Source organism: Dermacentor variabilis, chromosome 7, assembly GCF_050947875.1.
Source record: "Dermacentor variabilis isolate Ectoservices chromosome 7, ASM5094787v1, whole genome shotgun sequence".
In the NCBI taxonomy this organism is placed as follows: Eukaryota; Metazoa; Arthropoda; class Arachnida; order Ixodida; family Ixodidae; genus Dermacentor; species Dermacentor variabilis.
The window spans coordinates 48,746,612-48,770,075 of record NC_134574.1 but is presented as its reverse complement, the minus strand read 5'-3'; the positions used below and the strand labels follow the sequence as shown (position 1 = coordinate 48,770,075).

Here is a 23,464-nt window from a genome sequence, read left to right as displayed (position 1 = left end):
GGCTGCTATATTTGTTCGTTTGGTCGTTCGCCCTCTCGTTAGTCGAAGTATTAGTTTGTACCACCACCACCTCTTTGAGGCGAACATCTGTAGTCACCTTAGGAGGCGCGCTTAATTACGTAATGAGGCACCAAATGGTGCCTAAATTTCATCTACTGCTTTGTCTAACGCAGTTTCCACCGCATCATATCTTCGCGCTGTCATTAGTTCAGTAAAGTTATATTTCGCAAATATTATTTCGGAGCGAGCGCAACCGTCCTCAATGCATCTACCTCAGTGCAACTCGGTTTGCGAGAAGAAGCTCACTTCATGAATTGATGAGCTAACGTGCGATGAAATGTTATTCATCATCAGTCACTAAGCTGATAAAAATTATTTTCCTCAATGTAAGCTCACTATGATCTTGCTTAAGACTGAGTGAAGCGCTGACACCGCGTTCCCGCTTTGCGAGCTAATTCTAAAAAAAAAAGTGATTTCCTTTTCTATAAACGCAGAGTGCCGACACGATGATCTGCCGCGCGCGTCTCTGTCGACTTTGAGGCACGATAAACACAATAGAACCAGCGCCCACCTCTGAATCGGTGCGCTTAGAAGTTTGGTAAGTTCGCTTATTGGAGGCAATGTAACTCGTTATACTCTATGGAACCTTCACAGCAGCGATCTTTCCTGCCCGCTCCCAGTATTTTTCTATCACAGCTGATACGCGTCGTGAATTCATATGCTAAGGACGGCGCGGAATATTTAGGCCAGAATGGCCGCATGCGATCGTAAACGTGTTGCTACAAACATTGGCAGCAAGATCTTGCCACACGCGCTTCACAAACGTTGCGCACATAATTGCAGCGCAGACCATGCATTCAAAGTAGTCATGATATGGGGTTAGCGTTTGTTCAGCCGATTAAAAAATAATTATCAAAACAGGAAATAAAAGCTGTCGTCACTAAATTTGTGCAACTCTCCGTATAGAAATTCTAGGTTGTGCATGAAGTTACTCAGAACTCAAAAAAAAAAGGGGGGGGGGGCGCTTAAGCTTCGCCTTTAAGAGTGGAACGCGATAGCATTAAAAAATCTGTGACTGCTTCTCACGCTTCTCGAAAACTGCAGTATACGTAAGCGTAATGTTTACCGGAAAAGGCTCGCGGCGAACACTAGGAACGAAGGCGAACTTTCTGGTAGAAACCGGGCCTCTTGCATGGGCCGCGATGCGGCGGAGGCCACTGCAATCTCAAAGTGTTTCAAAGAAGTGAACTCCGAGATATTTACGTGCCGGAATGCGCAAATGACGGACGCCCTCTCCAGTCTTCGCATTGCAGGAACGCTGGGAAAGGGGTGCGCTTGCGCGTAAAAAAATCAAGATTTCTCCTATAATAAAATTACAGTTCGAGAGCTATCATGTCTGTAATAATAATATATGGGGTTTTACGTGCCAAAACCACTTTCTGATTATGAGGCACGCCGTAGTGGGAGACTCCGGAAATTTTGACCACCTGGGGTTCTTTAACGTGCACCTAAATCTAAGTACACGGGTGTTTTCGCATTTCGCCCCCATCGAAATGCGGCCGCCGTGGCCGCTATCATGTCTGTAGGTTGTGCGTAAGTAGTAGGGTATGATTTTCCCAGGTATGTCCGTTTTGGAAATTTATTTCAGTCAATTCCTTGCGTCACATGGAAGGCCTGGGTATGCGTGGTTCAAAAATATTTTTGCCGGAATAACTTTTGTCAGAAGAACCGGATCTTTTTGCGAGACAGGCTCCTCAACGCTGTCGCATTAAAAGCCAATGCGAACGCTTAAAGTGCACTGCTTCGCTATGCATGCATTCACTCTGCGAAAGGTGATGTGCCACGCTAAAGCATTATAGGCGGTGCCACGGTGGAGCAGGGAGTGAGAAAATGGGAATACATGAGGGGGAGTGAAGGCAGAGGAGCAAAATCTCTACTTTACGAAGTGTGAGGGGCTTTATTCAGAGCCATATAACCCATCATCACTCCCTATCATTATTATGAACTCATTTACTGGTTATGTATTTGTGTTTTGTGACTCGAAGTGCATGAGCCCTCAAAGATCGGTGGCATTTCGGTCGGTGAAGTAAGGCACCAACCCAAGATACATCACCCGGCCACAGAAACTCATCGGTGGCATAAAGTTTAGCAAAATAGCTATTTTCTTAGCATTACAATGTTCGAACTCGGGTCTAGATATGGTCCTAGACATGGCTGTTATTGCACCATCGCCAAGTACTTCATGAAAGCCTTCACTAAACTGTTCACCTTTGACATTTGTTTTGGGCCGCCTGTACAACACATTCATGGGGTTCAGATATATTCACCATATGCAAGCGTGGGTGGTTAGTACAAATATTTCTGGAAGGTAATTGATTATTGGAAGTTGCAACACCTGTCTTAGAAATGGACTGTTTACATCACGAAATAATAATAACAGGGAGACAAGTTACCTTAATAAAAGGTAAACTACGCCACGACCCCAACTCCGAAGAGGAAAAAAAAAGTTATCACGATGCATGGGGTAAAAACGGGAACTCTATACTTTGGTAGCAAACAAACGATGGCTTGTAACCTAAGCCACAAGCAATGTAATACTTGCTGGACATACATTATTCGAGTTGCTAGGAACACGTTGTGAGCTTCGGCCCGTCTGAATACAGACAACTGCTTCCCCTACCACTTGTTAAACTTATGTTGGACTTCTTCAACTTCTGCTCGCCAGTGAGGTTTACTATTGAAATGTTGAAAGAAGAGTACACGAGGGTACTTGACGTCTTGCATCCACTGAATACCTGCGGAGTGAATTGGCATCGTATACCATAGACTAAACCAAAATCCTTAACTCTTCTAGATTTAGACATCACACCATGCATAATTCGCTTCCTACATTTTAAAGATCCCTGTGGCCCACCATATGACATATTCGTTTTACTTGGTCTACATAGCCTTTGACGCTGTAGAATATGCGACAGGCACACTGAACCAGCGCGAAGCACTCGGTCGTTTTTTATGAAAGCTTGTTTCTGTTCGTAATGTGTACGTTTCACAAGGAACAATATCGGTCTGGATGCTTCCATTGGACGCCTGCACGTGCTTGCCTGACATTTGAATGTGTATTCAGTCACCTTAATTTCCGTACTGCTTTGTTATTGTTGTTTTTCTGAAAAGCCTGCTCCCGTGTAATAGACAAAGAAAGTGGGTGTTTTGCCCAGTGCGCAACACACGCGGCTTCTGTGCATGGGGTCGCAGTTTTGAAAGTCACCGCCACCAAGGCTTTTACTTTCGAATTGATCGTGTTTTTGATGCGTTAGTTTCTTTACAGCGATTCGTCTTACGAGACGGGCGGACAGGTTTCATAGTTGGGTAGGCATAGAAGTGCTTGGTAAATGACGGCTATTTCTGAAGTGTCTAAATTTCAAGAAAGGAAAGGCCACTGCATTTCAACGAGGGAAGTGCCTGGCGCTTCAAAGGCGTGATAAAAGATGCGTGTGCCTTTATGGAACTGCCCATGCGGTGGCAACGAAAGAAGTAAGAAACAAGTGCCAAGAAGCATTGCAGATGCCAGAGTTGGTACTAGATTACAACTACACTATGGGTACTGTTGACATAATTGATCACAACCACACTGTCCGTCTGTGCGGCAACAGCAGAAAGCTTTTGCAACAAATATCCCTGGTCGTCTAAGATAGGGCTATGTTTAATGCTTTTCTTTCCAGCAGGAAGGCTACTAGTAGAAATGACACCAATTTAGAATTCTGATTCAGTCTCGTAGAATATGTGATTAGCGAGAGCTGCCGACCTCGACCTCGCCAAGGATGAAATTCCTCAGCTGCTAACATGCCCTGCCTTGTCGCTCGCCACTTCCCCAAGTACAATCCGCAAGCTACCAAATGTTAAAAGCGAACAAGGCTCCAACCGATCGTCAAATGATTGGAAGATAAGCAGTCGCAACCAAACCAGGGCCCGTTGTGACGACTGCAACCTGACGCTGTGCAGTATTCCCTGCTTTCAGAAGTACAACACAGAGGCCAACTTTTAAAGTGATAGAATCGACTACTCAAATCAGAGGGCCGGTACGGAAGTCAACAACATATTTGGGTGTCAAGGCACTTTGTAGGATTTATCAAAAAATACACCAGTATTTTAATGTAAAGAATGAACGTCTGTGTTAGTTTCCTTGACCATGCAGGCAGTTTTTGACGGTAATGTGCTGCGACTCTCCTAGGACAACTTTGTGTTATCATCGTAATAATAGAGTTAAGCCACATGATGGCACGTTTGCGATGCGAACACGCAAAAATATTTCAGTAGTATTACAGCAAAGTAATATTATGAGAGAAGTCGCACATATATGGGGGGGGGGCAGCCAGCGAAGTAATGATGTAGTCTTCCGAGAACTCCTAAATAAAGTGGCAGTTTTGAATACATGGTTATGCAACATATTTTACGGCTGCACATCAACAGTGACCAAGGGGAGCCATATTTTTCAACGGCAATCAGTGGTAATGGCCCATGAAGCCAGAACAACATAAAATGCCTAGTTATCAACTGGGGTGAGACACAAGAGTACTCGTAAGCGTTGCATTGGGTGTTCGCTATGTAATTCCCAGGGTGAAAACTGTTCCACAGTCCACCACATTGGTGTGTGTGAAAGCCTGTGTGTTCGTTCTTATGCATCGACTATGCGCGAACTTAGAAAACATAATGTAGGGGGGTGGGGTCTGGTTTCGAATCCGCTTCTACTGCTTCACACCTAGAGCTATACACGATAAAAAGGCATTTTCTACTCATTTTCTGCTTAGCGGCACCCGTAGCACCAGAAGCAGCATCCTAATAGGCCTTTGAAATCCAATACTTGCAATGAATACGAAAGGCTTAGGCGTCCTTCTAGCATGTTTCAGAGAGCTACTGAGCGTAAGGCATGGCGTTCAGCAAGTTTATCAGAGTTAGGCAGTTACAGCCCCCCTGAAAGCGCCGCGGTGGTATTCGAGCGAGCGTCTTTGTCTGAAACGGTGCACCACATTTGAAGCCTTATTAGAACAATACCAGGTATGTTTCTATGAGTTGTAGTGAACCGCCTTATGGACACCTCGGATACTCGGCTCCCTTTGGTTAACTGTGTCGTAGCACGCGCATCGCTGGCGTGCGAGTATAACTGTCTGAAGCCTGCAGTCGTGTGTATTTTGTTGTGCGTCGCCGACTGAATTGGGAAATCGGTGAGTTTCAGTGAACCTTGTTAGGTTAAGCAAACATTTATTGCGTGCTGCTTCACACTGGCGAGATGAAACAGCAAGCTTGTTAATAAAATTGTGACGCGAAAGGCTGTATTAGTAATTCCAGATTACCATGATGGCACTTGAACCTGGATTAAATTGCTCATTATTAACCAGATAAACTGAACATTATATCTTAAAATTCAAGCTACGAACAATGTGAGCCAACGGTCGTCACGATATAATGCGTACCCGGCTTGCTGAATGCGTATTTCAAGGCCTCCCGCTCCTGCTCATCGTATGCGCCATGCAATGTGTCGAGTAGCTGGAGGTCGTTGGCACAGAAACTGGCTTCCGGTAGCCACGGTAACTGGAATGTCACGAAGTACCTGCAGAGATCAGGTGTTGCATTCGTACTGCTGATCTATAGCCGCATTGCTTGCACTAGTACATCCATCAACTCCTTTAGCATTTTGTACTTAGAATACATACTGCATGAGACCCCCTCAGTGGCTGAAAATGGATATCTAACGCGATGCAATTGGCGTTAACACGCCAAGTTATATAATTGTTAAACCTTCTAAATATGCAATAACTACTGCAGTTACATGTAGATGGCTTGTAGTCCCAAGATGAATTCGAAATAAATAAGAGATCTCGTTTATATTCTTCACGCAGTGCGTCGCTTACCAACAACCATGATATACTTCTTTATATTGTCAAGAGGCATCATGGTTTAATTGATGAAACCCTCAGATAGTAGAGCACCGCAGCGAGTGCTCACACAGCTTCGGCAACACAGGCACAAGACTTCCAACAACTCGCCGTCGTTGCCTTTCTGGTAGCAATGCCTGCTGCTCGTTCTTAACCAGTACAATTACCTCCCCGGAGAAGAGGAGCCGTGTCGCTGACGTACGAGCAGGATAGCACAGGTGGATCAATGTACTGCTTGAGCCGCTGAACGCGCACGATTTCGCGCCCTTGGAGGCGCTTATCGGAAGCGGCTCAAGGGTTTCTACCAAATAGTTCACAGGAGACGTTTGACTGACGACACAGTAGGGGACCTGGTACTTGGAAACAAGCTTGGGTGAAAATCCAGGGCAGGTAGCGTGAACCCAGAGCCAGAGTAGGCAGAGGGTTTTGCGAATCTTGGGATCCGCTTAGGCCGCCACTGGAAATTTAACCTAAACACGTTTAACGGGCAAAGACTCTGGAATCAGGGTAGCTTAGCAGGGCTCTTTCTAGAATAATAATCCTTGCCTGTGGCATTCTCAGCGTCAGAAAGGCTCATTAACGGCCAGGTTCTCTGCAAAAGAGGTCGTCCAGGAAAGAGAGAATAGAGGATAGAATGTTTGATCTACAAGGATATAGCGAGCCATATTGATGAATTCTACAGCAATAATAAGAGGGTAGCAGTCGTCGTAATCAAGCATAATGGGAGACATAGAATAAAGGTACTACTAGCGAACGCTCCTCGTGTAATCATGATAAAGAACAAATTGAACTTTTATGATATCTGGAATTAGTAATTAGAAAGGGGCAAACTACATACTGTGTTCATCTAGGACTGCAATGCATAAGCGGGGAAACGCATGTTGGGGAACAAACACTTGTCAATTACGGTATCGATTCTAGCAACGCTAGAGCAGATATATTGGCAGAATTCGTAGAAATTAATGCAATCTGAATAACGAATACCTTCTTCGGAACGTGCCATAAGAGCCAGTGGAACTGCAGGGGCTCCTAATGGAGAAACAAGAAATAAAATAGATGATTTGCTATCCAGCGATCTCAGCATAGTGCAGGATGTAGAAGATTTAGGTTGGGTGAAGTGCAGTGACCAAAGTTTAGTGAGGTCTGGGATGACTGTCAATTTGAAGAGGGAAAGTGTAAAATTGGTCGAGAAGAAACAGGCCAACCTGGAAGCCCTAAGAATAGAAGCAGACCAATTCAGGCTGGTACCCGCAACTAAATATGGAGCTTCACGACAGGACGATGAAGGTAATATAGACATAATGCGTGAAAGAGTAACTGGGCTTATTTCAGAAGGAGCCCTTGAGGTAAGGCACCAAGGTAGCCAATAGGTTAGGTTTCTCAAGTAACAAAGCACTTAATAAACAACAAAGCATGAACGTATCCAACTCAATGGAGCAGGTGGAATTCGCTAAACTGTCAGAACTGATCAACAGGAACAAAGTAAGGGATATTTCAAGTTTCATCCTGGAAAAGATTGAGGAAGCAGTAAAATACGTTAGCAGCATGAAATAAGTGAGAATAGTACTTCACATAGGACAAGGCAAGAAGTATGCTTTGAAAGATAAGCAGGGTAATATCACCAGGAATCGTTAAGATAAAGATAAAGAGAAATCAGCAGTATTCCACGAGTGGCAGTCAAAAAGTTCCCGGAATGGCAGTTCAGCGTGCTATTGTTAAGTCCTATAGCGATGCTTGCCAAATGATCTCCAAGTAGGATGCTTCTTGGGGAACCGGTCGGGGCTTAACTGTCGCATTCGCTTTGATGTCATCCACGGTTCCAAAACGCGTCCCCTTAAGGCTCGATTTCAGACTACTGAACAATGAAAGTGACTTGGAGCGAGATCCGGAGAGTGCGGTTTTGGAGTGGCGACCCGAATGTTATTCTGGGGGAGGAATTTCTGCAGAACAAGCGATTTGTGGCTTGTTGCGTTATCGTGATGCAGACAACACTTGCCTTGCCTCTTGTCCCATCGCGTCCTTCGAACCGTATCGCACACCCTGTGCAATACTAGTACGTAGAAATGACCAGTAACAGGCTGTCCAGGCGGTGTGAACTCATTGTGCACCAAACCGCCGACGTTAAAGAATGCAATGAGCATCACATTGTCTTTGAATATAATGATTCGCAATTCTTTTTTGGCCTCAGAGATGCTGGTGTATGCCACCCCGATGACTGCTGTTTCGTCCCTGAGTCATAGGCAAACACCCAATACACATAACCAGCGACAATTGGATAGAGCTACGTTAGGTTATGCGTACTGGTCTGAAGGAACTCGTCAGCGATTGTCAATCGACAGTCCATCTGATCCATGTTGTTAAGGAGACGGGGGTTTTGTGGCCTTCAACAGCGTCTGCTTGGAGCTCAAACCAGGTTGACCATCGGAGAGGGTTAGCCAGGGACGAGGAGGTGATGTAGAAACGAATAACAGAAGTTTAATACATCGTTACAATTAAACGGTGCGCTTCAAGACAAAAATACAGAAACGTTGAGCCTGCGCGCGCCTGCACGCAAGGGTATGTATCTCCCTGTGGTGGCTCGCTCGCTTTCTTATATCCTGCACCATCCGGGCAATTTCAGTCACTCCTGTTCCGTGGTAGAGGGCCTTGTCACGGCATGTCGGGTCACCTTACACCGAGGAAAACCACTCCTTGGCGTAAAGCGGCTGAACGTAGGTCGTGTATGGTCAACCCACAGAGAGGATCATGGGAGGGAAACCACTCATTGGCGTAGAGGGAATGAAGATAGGAGAGAGGAGAGTAGGATTTGCACATTCCGCGCACAATGCCGTCGCACACACCCGGGGACAAGTACTTTCATCTTCACGAGCATGGCTAGGCACGCTGTATCCTAGGTGTTTGGCATCTGTTCCATTCACTGCCGCATAAAGTGAGCCGTAACAGTGTTAAGCTGCCTCGAAGCAACGGAACAAACTTCACAATGACGCGTCCCATCTTCAATAATTGGGTGAAATCGCGTGAATTGATCCGTGGTAGATACCCACTTCTTCTTTAACTCCTCGATTCTTATTCTTCGATCACAGCGAATCGGTTGTTACACTTTGGTAATAATTTTTTCGTTTCGTGATGCCCATGGTCTCCTGCAGCACTCGTCGTCCTCTAACCTCGTCTGCCTAGTCGTAAACCGCGGTTTCTTAGTGCATTATAATCGGACACTTGCTTCAGGGCCGATTGCGTCTATAAGGCTGATTTTCCAAGTTTGCACATAAACTTGATGATCGCACGCTGCTCGCACAGCGACATTGCCCCTACTGTCCACCAGTCACGTTCACGTCCCACTGTGCATTGTGATATCACTGTGCACTGAAACATCTAGAGACCTGCCCCGCCCGCGCGCAAACCTACTTAGCCCTCTACACAAGCGTGCGCATCCTATCTTATCGCTCGTTCGGCGTCCGCAAAGCGACTCCGCGAAATGTTTGAGCGCAAGTCGTATACTGGGCTGTACAGTACACAGAGCAGCCATGCTGCCTTCATTGAAAGAAGGAAAAAATGAATATAGAGGTTCCTTATATAATTACCGCTCATGTTAGAAAAGCCTTGCAAGGCATGTTGTGGAGAAGAGCCGCAAGAGAAGATTAAATAATAGTGAACTTAATCAAAGATGGAGCATACATTATGCGCTAAAAGCTCCCCTGACCTTTATAAGCAATGCATCAAACTTCAAGTGTACGAGAGAGCTGGAAGAATGGCTTTATATTGATCCACAAGAATGGAGCCGTCGAAAAACTCCAGAAATATAGGCTCGCTAGCTTTCTTTTAGTATTGTAAAATAGATCTACAAAGATAAGTTACAATAGAATCAGGGCAACACTTGACTTTACTGAATCAAGGGCACAGGCTGGCTCCCGGAAGGGATATTCTACAATGGAGCACATCCATGTCACTAGTCAGCTGAGTGAGAAATATGCGGCATGCAATATGTGGTTTTGGTGAAAAGGTATATAAACCCGGGGCACTGCGCGTACCAAAGTAGCATTTAAAATAAAAGAAGACGTTTCGGCTCCCAGCTGGTATCCTCGCTCACAGGTAAAATTTTGCCTGTGAACAATGCTCCCTAGTGGGAGACGCAACGTCTTCTTTTATTTTAAATTTTACTTTCGATGGCGTAGTGCCCCGGGTTTTGTGTACCTTTCAACTATGTTTCACCCCGACCAAACTGGCTTCCGTCACACACTGAACTTCAATATATGGTTTTCATAAATTGTGAGTCGCCACTAGAGTCAGTAAAGCCACCAGCAGTCATGGATGTACTGCATAATCAAGGAGTACAAGAGGTATACGTAAATATCTTTGGGAATATGCACAAAGGTTCCAGAGCTGCTATGATTGTCCACAAGCTCCAAATTATCCAAGAAGGAATAAATTAGGCGAACATACATATTCTCTCCAATCAAATGCACTGCATCCTAAAATAGTATTCAAGCTATTAGACTGAGTAGTTTTAGGAGTGAGGATCAATGCCGAATATCTCAGCAACCTTCAGTTTGCAGATAACCTCGTCTTGTTCAACAACACTTGGGACGAATCCCAACAAACGATTGAGGACCTTAACCGAGAAAGTGGAAGTTTGCGGCTGCAGAATATTATGCAGAAGACAAAGGTCATGTTCAATAGCCTGGCAAGGAACAAAGATTTCATGATCGCAAGTCACCCTCTGGAGCCATTACAAGGGCGCTATATATGTGACCCGCCGTGGTTGCCTAGTGGCTATGCTGTTGGGCTACTAAGCACGAAGTCAGGGGATCGAATCGCGGGCACGGCGGCCGCATTTGGATTGGCGCGAAATGCGAAAACACCCGTGTGCTTAGATTTAGGTGCACATTAAAGAACTCCAGGTGGTCGAAATTTTCGGAGTCCCACACTACGGCGTGCCTCATAATCAGAAAGTGGTTTTGACACGTAATACCCCACCGAAAAAAGGGGGTGCTATAACGTAAAGCTACTTCAAACTTTTCTATTCCAATTCTGCAACCAGCCCTCCGTCATCAGTCGAAAACTTTTTTAACCACCCCCACTTCGCCCGTCTTTCTTGCGACGTCACGAAAACCGTGATAGCTTCCCAGCTGATATGACGTGAACGCGATGATTATTCATGACTGGAAAGAACAAGAGAAAAATAGTTGTTTAGGATTCGACGCCTTTTCAGAATTAGAGCTCGGCTATTGGTCAAAAGTTTTCGGGCGACGCCCGCTTCGCCTGCCTGTCAGGTGACGTCACAGAACCGCGAGAACTCACCACGTCAAAGTGACGTGTTTGTGTTAAAGATGCATTAATATGCCGAACAAAAATGGGTTTTCTTCTGAATAGCTGCAGGGCGTCCCGATCCGAAAGGAATAAGATATGGCTGCCGCCGATCACTCAGGCACTGGCTACTCGCATCAGCCGGAGAGCATGGGTTTATATGCATACAATAAGCCGTTTTGCGTGGCCGTGTAACGTTTTCGAGCACTTTCGGCAAGTTTCCAACCTCGTTCTGCCAACTATTCCTTGCTGAGGATCCGGTATAGCGGCATTCTTAACCTTCCCCTGCATGGCGTCGCGATTTTCGAACAGCCACTGAAAGATAAGTAAGGGAAAGCGGACTAATCACAGACGCCGGCTCCACCCTATTTATCGGTTTATTGAATTTCAGTGCACTGGCTCGGCCCCATTGAACGCCTATCCACTTGAGCGTGCTCTTCGCCTCTTGTCAGCCAATTATATAAGACAAGTGGCTCAGTGTAGGAAATGTTATTTTTTTAAAGCAAACAAACCTATAAACGAGGAGAGCACTTGATTGGTCTGGTTAGAGAACCGTGAGGGTCACCGCGTCATGCTTGCGTCGACGGTTACGCAAATTTGACGTCGCGAGATTGGAATAAAAACATATTGGGATGCTTTTATGTTATAGGGCCCCAGGAGTACGTTTATCTATGTAAATACTCACACGGGACCTTGACAATGAGAAGAAAATTTACAGACGAATAAAAATGGGTTTGCCGACGGGAGGCATTAACAAATCTTGACGGGGAGCTTACCACTTTCTCTGAAGTGTACAATCATTGTATTCTACCGGTGTGAGCACATGGCGGAGAAACCACGATGTTAACAAGCTAAGAAGGTCGCAACAAGTTAACAAACTCACAAAGAGCGATGAAACGAAAACTGTTAGGCGTTACGTTAAGTGACAGTGTGGATGAGAGAGTGCGACAGAGCAGTGTGGATGCGAGAGCGAACGGGGATAGCCGATATTCTTGATGACATGAAGAGAAAAAAAAATGGAACTCGACAGGCCGTGTGAAGCGTAGTTTAGTTAGCTGGTGAACCATAAGAGTTATAGAATTGTTGCCAAGGAATGAGAAGCGCAGTCATGAATGGCAGAAAAATAGGGGGAGTGGTAACATTAGGGAAGTTTCAGGCGGAACTGGAGATCAACTAGCGCAAGACAGGGGTAATTGGAGATCGCCTTGTCCTGCAGTGTACATAAAGATAACTTGATGATAGGATCCGCTCTTCAAACAGTGTTTGCTGAGTAGCGCACACGATCGGCACAACCATCACGCGGACCACGTACAATTTTGCATACTTGCTACTGCTGGTGGCAGCGACTTATTTGGAAGGGTCTATTGGAAGCTCCACGCTTTTCCCATGGTCCGCGGTGTGCACCAGCAACTGGGAACTCCTCGTCTTTAATCTGTCCGTACCTGGTACAGTTGTTAAGAACAATAACAACTGCTACCCTTCACACCTATAGCCTACGGTGCGCATTTATAGTAGCCAGCAGATGGCGCATCCCACTCCGCCGGACGAGGCAGATTACGCCGACTGTATCGGGAACCTTCCACAGTAAAAGTGTTAAGGCCTGCTTTATATTTAACATGCGTTTCTAACTTAAACCTAATTATGAGGAATGGTTGAATACTTTCGCTTTTTTACATAAAATTCTCTCTTTGGGGTATTTCATAAGCATTAGTGTAAAAAAAATGACAGATTGAATGCATTGCGGTGCTGTTGTACTCTATGTGATCTCGAAATTGGAGCTGAGCGCTTGCGCACGGCTCAGTCGGCAAATACGGGTCAAATACGGCAAAAACGGGTCAGTGATATAGGTAGGTCATTGTTAGAACTTGTGCTACTGCCGGATTTCAGTTTCGGAATGACAATGAATGTTAACAAACATGACATGACAAATAGCTTCCTGAGTGCAACCTTCTTCTTTTACAGGCAAAGAGGCTTGGATTTCTCAGCGCTCATGTATTGGTATGAATGGCATGAATGGCATGGTTTAAAAAATTGTCCCCCTCCTTGCAAGTAGCACAGACGGGCATATCTCAAAGCTGATAACGTTATCTTTTGTACATGCAAAACTTGCTACTTTTCATGCTGGGTAAAAGAAGATTACAAATCAAACAAGAAACATATAATAAACAGTAGCAAATTTTATAAAAAGAAACGAAGAATGAAACCGGTATATTCAAATATTCAGTTTACATAAACCACTAAACCATTGACATCCTTACTCAACGTAATGAGTTGAACCTCATCGTATATTGGCAGCCTCCTATCTCGTAGAACCCGTAAACGTTATCGATAAATACAAATGATAGCGTTAATAGAGCCACCACATTTCGCCCAAGCGACACTGTAGCCGTAGCAAATGCTACGAAGCGGAGAGAGGTCGAACACCGCGAGCGGGCACTCACCAGGACATCAGAATCTGACTGAGGCTGTGTTCCAGCTGGTAGCTTAGAGCCAGGGGATGAGGCCCGTTAATGATGACCAGTTTGTCCACCAGGCTCTCGTATTTTGTGGCGACCCACCAGGCAATGACCGCGCCCCAGTCATGGCCCACAATACTGGCTTTCTTCTTGCCTATTAGTAAAAAAAAACGCATCGATATTTGATACGATTACACCTTCTCTCTGTTAAATTCTTTCATAAACGCCGGCGCAATCTGGCACTAAGCAAGGACCACTGAAAGTTATCGTGGCTAACATGCCGATTCTGTAATGAAAAAGACAGTCGTTGTCGTATTTCACGCGTCGTATGTGCTGTAATGCTACATTATTTGAGTACTTGTGGTGTTTGTTCGTACCGCAGAAAAACATACCCCTGGAACAAAATCTACCGCTGGATTCAGTCTTAACTTATAACTTCTAAGAACAGCAGATATGCCCCTCTCCCCTCAAATCTTGGATGCATCCACGAAATGCAATATGGCCCTTAGAAACGTCCCGTACTTTTCAGAGTCATAGAATGAAGAATATAGCAAAGTCCGCAGACAACCTGCACAGTATCAATCAACTCAAGAATAATCATCTAAAAAGATATCTTCCAAAAAAGTTATCCCCTCTTTTATGATTGCAGGGAGAGGCCTTCGTCGGCTGCCTGCGATCTCCAATTAACCATGTCCTGCGCTAACAGATTTCAAATTGCGCCTGTAATTTTCCTGATTTCATCACCCTATCTAGTTTTGTGCTGTCCTCGACTGCGCTTCCCCAACCCCCGTACCTATACTGTAACTCAAATGGTCGACCTCCTACTTATGCTACGCAGTACATGCCTTTCCCAGATCAAATTTCATTTAACGGTCGCTAGAATATTGGGTAGCCCCGTTTGCTCAATGATGCACACTGCTGTCTTCCTGTTTCTTAACGTTACGCCTAACATATCTTGTTCCATCACTCTTTGCATGGTCTTCGACTTGTTGTCGAGTTTCTGTGTTAACTTCCAAGTTTCTGGCCCGTATGTTAGCACCGGTGTACTGCCATGACAGTATTAGATAATACTTCCCTTATGTACACCAACCCATTGTATTCTTCTGTAAATTTGCTTTTCATGATCAGAGGCCCCTTTGGGTGATTGACCTAGATAAACGTGCTGCTGTACAGATTCTAGAGGCTGACTGCCGATCCTGAATCCTTCTTTCTTTTCCAGGCTATTGAAATTAATCTTTGTCATCTGCACACGATTATTCAAATCATATCTTACACTTTCTCGCTTAAGGTCCTAAATTATTTGCTGTAGTTCATTCCTAGTTTTGCTGAGAAGGAGAACGTCGTCTGCAGCCGATGGTTGTTAAGATATTCGTCGGTGATCCTCACCCCTAAGCATTCGTAGTGTAGTAGCTTGAATACCTCTTCCAACAATGCAGTGAATAGGATTGTGGATATTGTGTCTTACTGCCTGACCTCGTTCTTAATAGGTAACTTTCTACTTTTCTTGTGGAGAAGCAAGGTAGCTCTGTAATATTTGTAGACATTTGCCAAGATACTCCCGTATGCCTCCTGTACTCCTTGATTATGCAATGCGTCAATTAACGATGGTATTTCTAACTGAATCAAACGTCCTCTCAAATGACATGAAATTCATACAGAGAAGTTGATTGTACTTCACAGATTTCTCAATTACCTGATGAACAACATGAATGTGACGCAGTATAGAATATCCGAACCGGAAACCTTGTGTTCACTTGGTTGATTGAAGCGTAGTGTTGTCCTGATTTTACTGGAAATTATCTTGGTGAATATTTTGCAGAATGCTGAAAGCAAGCTGACGAACCCATAATTATTCAATTTTTTAGAATCTCCCGCATTATGGATCAGTGTAACGTAGGAATTTTTCAGGCTCTCTGGTACAGTTCAAGTGGTGAGACACTGCGTAGAAAGAGCGGGAAGCTTTTCAAGCATGACATTTCCCACATATTTGATTAGGTCGACTGTTATTCCATCTTTTTTGCCGCTTTTCCCACATTCATGTCTTGCAGAGCCCTTCTGATTTTATCGCTAGTTATAGAAGGGGCCTCTCTGTCCTGTTTATCACTATTTCGTGTGAAGGTAGCGTGGCTGCACTGGGTACTGTGTAGGTCAGTAAACAATTTTTCTGCTACTTTTACTGTATCGCTAAAATTGCTGATGTCATCATCCTGCTTTTTCTTCAGTACATAATTATTCTCCTGCCCTATTCCAAGCTCCTTTCTGACTGATATTATGCTGCAGCCATTTTTACTTCTTACTGAATAATCCGTACGTTATAATTTCGAATATCCTTTTCTCTCTTGTTCCCCAGTTTTGACACTTCAGCGAATTCTATCTTCTCTTGAGTTGGACGCCTAAAGAGAGCTTACCGGCACGTTTACTTGGTGCCTAACCTCCGACATACCTTACCACATGCTTTATCTCCCATTGCTACTTTTAAAATCAGCCTAGTTACTGTTTCAGTCATAGCACTGTATTGTCATCTTCCTCTTCCAACAATACTTGTTGCAGAGCTAGTTGGTTCTAGCTAGTTCTAAAGCTACATATTTGTTTAAGCACGAGCCTGAATTTGTCGGCTCTCATCTTTACTACGTCTAGGTTGGCCTCGTTCCCTTTCGCTAATTTTACTCTTTCTCTCTTGAAACTGAGACAACTTCCTTAACCTATAGTCACTGCACTTGCAGGAATTCGCAGAGCGCATAAAATCTATTAATTTCTTACTGCTCTTCTTGAAGGTTTCATTATTCGGAGCCTTTTCCTTTCCATGAATTCTTCCAACACCTCTCTTCGAATGTTCCTAGAATGGATGCCATAGTTGCGAAATGATTGTTCCCCTAGCCTGCTTTCCTTACATTTACACTGAAGTCAGCGTGGCTGCAGTATGATGAGTTTGCGCCTTTGTCATCGCTAATTCAACATCTTCATAAAACTGTATAAAACTGTTATATTTCTTCATCATCGTCACCGGAGACTAGACTGTAGGCTTGTAATGCCTTTATGCTATACCTCCTATTCAGCTTTATTACGATGACTGCTACCCTTTCTTTAAGGCCATTGTATACGTAATTGTCACAAGTTATATCCTTGTAGGTTGGAAATCCTACCCCGTTTTCTGTCTTATCTAACAAACGTTTGGACGTGGCCGTTAGTCAGCACTTTATAAACCTCACCAGTTCTTCTGAACTCTCTAAGGTCAACAATATCACAGGCAATGCTTGAAAATTTGTCGAAGAGCGCTGGTAAGATAATTTCAATACCTAAATGATATTGCGCAAGAAAAAAACTGACATGGACGTGAGAGAAGACGACTCACCAAGCGCTTGGTGAGTCGTCTTCTCTCACGTCCGTGTCGTTTTTTTTTTGTCGCGCAATATCATTTAAGTAATGGACTACTAACTTGCCCGGAATGCTGCTCTCAATCACTTCAATCAATAGGGTTCGCGTTGGAAAGGTCGCCAGATTCAGTTTCCAGATACAGATTCAGTTAATTGCAGAAGTAATGAAAGAGGTACACATCCTTCGTGGAGTTCATTGAATTGCGGTTAGAAATTATATGGGTCTGCACTTTTTTCAGTTGCGTCAGAAGATATTTTCACCGTGTGTTGCCTGCAACGATAGTAGGCTGAAAGGTTCCGAAAGCCGACTTTTTGTATTGGGAGAAATTCCGTACCCTGACATTGAATGGCAAAAACTAAATTCTCATTCTCGAAGCTGCAAAGAATACTTTGGTCTAGCACTTGATAAATATTTCAGATAATTTATCAGCCAAACGCCATTTTATCATCGGCGCCTAATAGTAAGCAGCACAGTAGTATGCGGCGTGTACCAGCTTACTTTAGCCAGAGCTTAAAAATGTGTGAATGCCACGTAGCTGTATAAATCCCAGGTAATTTGCTTGCCATCGCTTGAAGGTACTCAGATTATTTTTCTGTTCCGCCAATTTAGATACCCTATCTTAATTATTGACTTTAAAAATATCTTATTCAGATGAAAAATATTAATTAGGAAATTGTAGAGCGACATAAAAAATTCCCGATACAGCTTTCTCTTACTCTATACATGCTTCATAAAAGTGTTTTTTCCGAGCGCGAAAGAAGTCCGCAAATGCGCGCAAAATTGCCGCGCGACATGCTGCTCGAAGCACTTTGCGTGTATTCGCGGGATTCTTTCACGCTCGGAAAAACATTTTGTGTAGCACGTATTCAGGAACAGAAAGCTTTATCGGGAGTTTTTCATGTTGCTCTACAATTTTCTCATGACGCTTTTCATCTAATTATAATATTTGAGGATTTGAATAAATAATGAGGACTAATTATATAATCAGGAAGAATGAAATAAATAATCAAAGAATGTTGAAGCGACGGACAACAATACTACCTCGTTTCTGTGCAGCTACGTGGCATCGGCATATTTTTAACCTCTGGCTAAAGTTAGCTGGGACACCCCGTATATGTCCACGGCTTCAGTGCCCATCGGCTTATTCAGTTACCTGTATGGATGTCATAAGAAGCCAACAAACAGTGACACCAAGGACAACATAGGGGAAATTACTTGTGCTTAATAAATGAAAATAAAGAAACGATAAATTAATGGAAATTAAAGTGGATGAAAAAACAACATGCCGCAGGTGGGAACCGAACCCACAACCTTTGGCGTGTTTAATGTCCATTAATTTATCGTTTCTTCATTTTCATTTATTAAGCACAAGTAATTGCCCCTATGTTGTCCTTGGTGTCAGTGTTTGTTGGCTTCCTATGATATGACTAATAAAAAATCGGGCCCCTCGGTTAACCCCCTTTCTTCTCGCTGTATGGACGTGTCACTTGACTTTTCGGACACATACTCAATTATATAAAATCTAATTTTACCGTCACAAACTTGGGCGCACAAAATTTATCACGCAATTAATTAGCTTCTTTATTCCTCCAGTCTGTTAAATGAAATTGGTGTCTTAAACATAGGTTGCCACAGCCGGTACGCGACCCTCTATCATGCTTATACATTCGGGTCGATCTTTCAAAACCAGCATTTAAACAAATAGTTTGGACCCGTAGAAACAAGACAAAAATGTGCCATTTCAGAACCGCTAAGGTATAGCAACATCTAGCCGCACTGGCCGAAGACAAACATTAAGAAAAAACTTATTATCTTACTATCATGCGTTAGTACAAGTCAAAGACAAATCATTTTCGCAACACCCTCATGCTGTTTCAAACAACGACGAAAATGAATAATTCAATGTAATATCTCCCTCAGTCATTTTTGAGGCTATACTGATTTTAAATAATGTTGCATTCTAATCGCTTCTGTGGACTATGTATCAGCTCTCAATAGATGCCGCACAATTTTAACAATGGAAGACAGCACCCCTCTGCCTCTACCTGCAATATTTGGTTATGAATTTATGAACGCTTTTGATGTTATGCCTACTGTTATCTCATCATTATAGTAACCTGAAGTATTCAACGTGTTCTTGTGTGAACATCAATACATCGCCGATTCTAAAGCACACTGTTGTTTCATAAAGCATAATTCTTGTGTAGGTAGCCGTAAAAGCTGACCGAGGCCACAGTTAATGAAGATCGCAGATGATAACAGGCGGGGAGCGAAATCGGTTGCTTCTTCGTGATCGGTGGCCTGTCTGCTGGCAATGCCGTATACTACAGCTTTACCCTTAGCGCGTATTGCAGTGGGGAAGCGCCGTGATGCTGTGGCAAGTAATAATCTTATAATATTTACATATGTACAGATTTACAAGTGAAGTGAGTGTGAGTAACATGGACGGAAGCGTATACAGACGATTAAACGGGCAGTAAAGGTCAGCCGAGGCGGCCTCCAGAGAGGCGCGTGAGACCATCGGGTGGACAAGGCTGAGGAGCGCGAAAGGGTAGAACGATCAAGTCTCTGCTGTGTTCGTATGCAAATAGGCAGAGGTACGCCAGGACCTGTGAAACCGATCGAGATGTCATCTGCTCGGTGCTATACATCGAGCATGGTCGGCCGGGAGTTGCAGTCGCTCTAGACTTCCTTTAACACGGGGGCATCTCTTGTGTTCAGCCCGTCTTTTATGTAGGTACCGTGTCTGTACCTGGTGGTGGTCATGTAGGGCACGAGCAGGACGCCAGGCACGCGAGCGGCAGTTCTCGACACCAAAGGGAAGCAGCGTTGCGCGACAAGGCGCAATGATGGTGAATTTGGTGGTTGATGTTATGTGGCGCGAAGGCCGAGTATAGCCAAAGAGCGCCAAGCTAGTACAGGCGCAAGCACGGGCTTCATAAACCGATAACGGTGGTCGAGCTTCAGCACGGTCTTAGTTAGGAAAGGTCGCGAGCAGTTGCTGCACGCACGTGTTCGAGTGTGTTTGCACGCTGAGACATCAACTGATGATTCGTCAAGGACACCAAGGATGGTACTTTCTCATTGTCACACGGAAATCTCGTGGACGCCGCATTGACGCTGTTCGAAGACGTGCTTGGCAACAATATTGCTGCTGATATTCCGGTGAGTTTGACGAGGGGGCGACGAGACGGCGTTGAGAAAAGGTAGTGGCTGAGGTTGTGACCGCCACCCTTGATGACGCTCTGTGTCCGTCGGAATAAGTAGGGACGGAAAAAGTGCAGCGAAGGTTCCCCTTTCATTTAATTTCATTTATTGTACCTTCAAGGCCCGAAGGCGTTACTGAAGGGAGTGGCACTAAATACAGAGCATGTGCAGATAACAGGATATAATAATAACAGGAAAAAAATTAGAAAGTGCGGATTAACAAAAGTATTCTTCAATAGTAGTTATAAAAGCAGATGTGTCGGTTATGCTAACAATTGAGGCCGGCAGATGATTCCATTCATTGGTAGTTTTAGGAATAAATGAATAAAGAAATAGGTTTGTGCGACAGTGTGGAACGCGCAATTTATGCCGATGGTGAGTACGAAATGATATATAAGCAGGTTTGGACGAAAGTTCACTTTTTAATTCCGGATTGTAATAATAAATTTTGTGCAGGAGTGATAAGCGTGCTAACTTCCTACGGGATGAGAGGAGAGGGGGGTTTAAAGTAGCCTTCATAGATGTTACGCTTGATGTGCGAGCATTGTTAGCAAGAATGAAACGCGCGCTACGATTTTCTATAGATTCTATTGCGTTTGTTAAGTAATCCAAGCGAGGGTCCAATACAGAAGAGGCATATTCAAGCTTAGGACGTATTAGTGTTTTGTATAATTGTAGCTTTAAGTTAGCGGGTGCCATAGATAAATTGCGACGGAGGTAACCAAGCGTACGGTTAGCATTGTTACTGATGCGGTTTACGTGTGTTTGCCAGGAAAAATTAGATGTTATGTGGATGCCTAATTATTTATAGGAACTGACTTCTTCGAGTACAGAGTTGTTCAAGTGATAGTTGGATAGGTTAGACGAAGCAGTATTGCGGGAAATCCTCATTAGTTTTCACTTTTGGCTGTTAAGTCGCATTTTCCAAGTGTCGCACCAGTTAGTTACCTTGTCTAGATCAGATTGTAGTTTTAGAGTGTCAGAATTTGATGATATTACTCTGTAAATGACACAATCGTCTGCAAATAACCTTATGGAGGACGCTACACAGTAAGGCAAATCATTAGTATAAATGAGTAAAAGCAAGGGTCCGAGAACGGAACCTTGCGGCACCCCGGAACTGACAGGACAACATGAAGAGCCAAAATTGTTAGCTGAAACAAATTGTCTTCTATTGGATAAGAAGTGTTCAATTTATGAGATAATGTTACGGTGAATGTGTATTTAATTTTAGAAAAAGTATATAATTGTGTTTTGACAGGGAATAGTAGGGGAGAGGGCAGGCGGTGAACAGCGGTCCTCTACAGGTCCAGTGGTGTTGAAGAAAACGGAATGCTTGGTGCGCATGTCCAGGTGCTGCGACACTGACGGAGAAACAAGCGGCAAAGCTGACATCGAGTCTAGAGAGACTCGAACATGCGGCGGGCCTTGAACGACGCAATCCTTCGCGCATTCGAAGCCCCAAGGCTCACCGAAAGTCCTCGTTGAGCCTTGGGGCTACGTATGTGCACTGTGAGGAAAGCGGAAAGGGTCGAGGCGCTAAGTGGGCTAGGAGTGAGAGCGGAAGGACAGATGCGGCCCATTACGCCAGGAACAACACCATGGAGTTCAGTGGGCGAAGCAAGTTCGCGGTTAGATTCACTACCAACGCTAAGGCAGAGTTCACTGTTGATTTAGTGTTCGGTGTAGGTTGTTGAGCTACCCGCTGTGGTTGCTCAGTGGCTATGGTGTTGGGCTGCTGGGCACGAGGTCGCGGGATCGAATCCCGGCCAGGGCGGCCGCATTTCGATGGGGGCGAAATGCGAAAACACCCGTGTGCTTAGATTTATGCGCACGTTAAAGAACCCCAGGTGGTCAAAATTTCCGGAGTCCTCCACTACGGCGTGCCTCATAATCAGAAAGTGGTTTTGGCACGTAAAACCCCAAATATTAATATTATTAGGTTATTGAGCTGGCAACGGCTGGCCTGGAACGTCGCATGAGAAGTCTGGGAGCCGGCAGTATGTAGCGCTTAAAATATTCAGCACAGCAACTTCCCACTCGTCTTGGAGGCGTGACTCTGGCGGGGGAACCATGAGGTGGAGTTGGAAATCTAGAGGTAAAACGTAGAGCATTACTTTGTCATTAACCTCCGGGATCAAGACATTTAGCTTCATGACGACCAAAGTGCGGAAAGCCTGTGCCGACGTAGTGGGACCGGAATGGCGGTAAAGGTAGGCTGCATTGCGACTCCGGTCAGTTATCCATGACAGCCTGTCGCATCGTGCGCGGGTTAGGCTCTTCAGGTACAGAAACATCTGAAGGTTGTCGTCAAGGCGAACACCACCACATTGATAAAGAGCACAGAAAGTGGCAGGCACGGAATGGGAACGGTTGCTTCCAGCCCTCATGATGATGACGACGACGACGACGACGACGATGATGATGATGATGATGATGATGATGATGATAATAATAATAATAATAATAATAATAATAATAATAATAATAATCTCTATTGCCATCAAAAAAACAAAGCAGCATAAACAGGCCGGTCTAAGCCTCAGTTGGCTTGTCGGACCGTGCTTGCGCATATATAATACACATGGGGAAAAGGAAAAAAATACAAAAATTGAGGATACATGTAGAATAATTAAAATGGATGAAAAAAATGGAGAAGAACAAGATAACATTTGTTTACTCTACTTAAAGCGAAGGAAGTTGAAGTAAATGTTATGATACAAAGATGTTCTGGTGGTTACTTTAACCACCGCTGTCTTAATATTTCTTACAGCGTGCTTTTCGATGTCGCATGAAAAATTTCATCTGGTAATTTGTTAAATATGGTCGGCACATATGCACAGCGTCTTGCGGCACCATACCATGTGGCTAAAAGGGAAACTACATATCGGACGTGTTTTATAAGTTCTCTTGTAGCAGCACTTCTTTGTTGGAATGCGGAATTCCAAAGTTGTTTGGCAACTGTTTCCATAAGCAATGAATAAAAATTCAGTAGACCAAGTTCACGGAACACATTTGCAGCTGTTGCTGTTGGGGAATTGTAGACAACATTTTTAAGAACATTTTTTTTATAATCCGATCTACCCTGCATTCGTACGATCCGAACAGAAGCCGAAGACTGTAATACCGTATCTCAACACATTGTAGCCTAGTGTATGTACAATATTCTTTTTTGCAGACAATAGTGCCAAA

At 44.2% G+C, this 23,464-nt stretch overlaps 1 protein-coding gene across 1 annotated transcript in view; it reads right to left on the bottom strand.

Moving 5' to 3' along the window:
• The window catches only part of LOC142588620 (epoxide hydrolase 4-like), a 63,617-nt gene that overhangs the window by 4,255 nt on the left and 35,898 nt on the right, over nt 1-23,464 (bottom strand). The window contains exons 4-5 of the mRNA XM_075700453.1: nt 13,676-13,844; nt 5,469-5,605 (exon numbers count right to left, since the gene is read on the bottom strand). Of these exons, the coding sequence (XP_075556568.1) occupies nt 5,469-5,605; nt 13,676-13,844 (306 nt within the window). The remainder of the gene's footprint in view (nt 1-5,468; nt 5,606-13,675; nt 13,845-23,464) is intronic.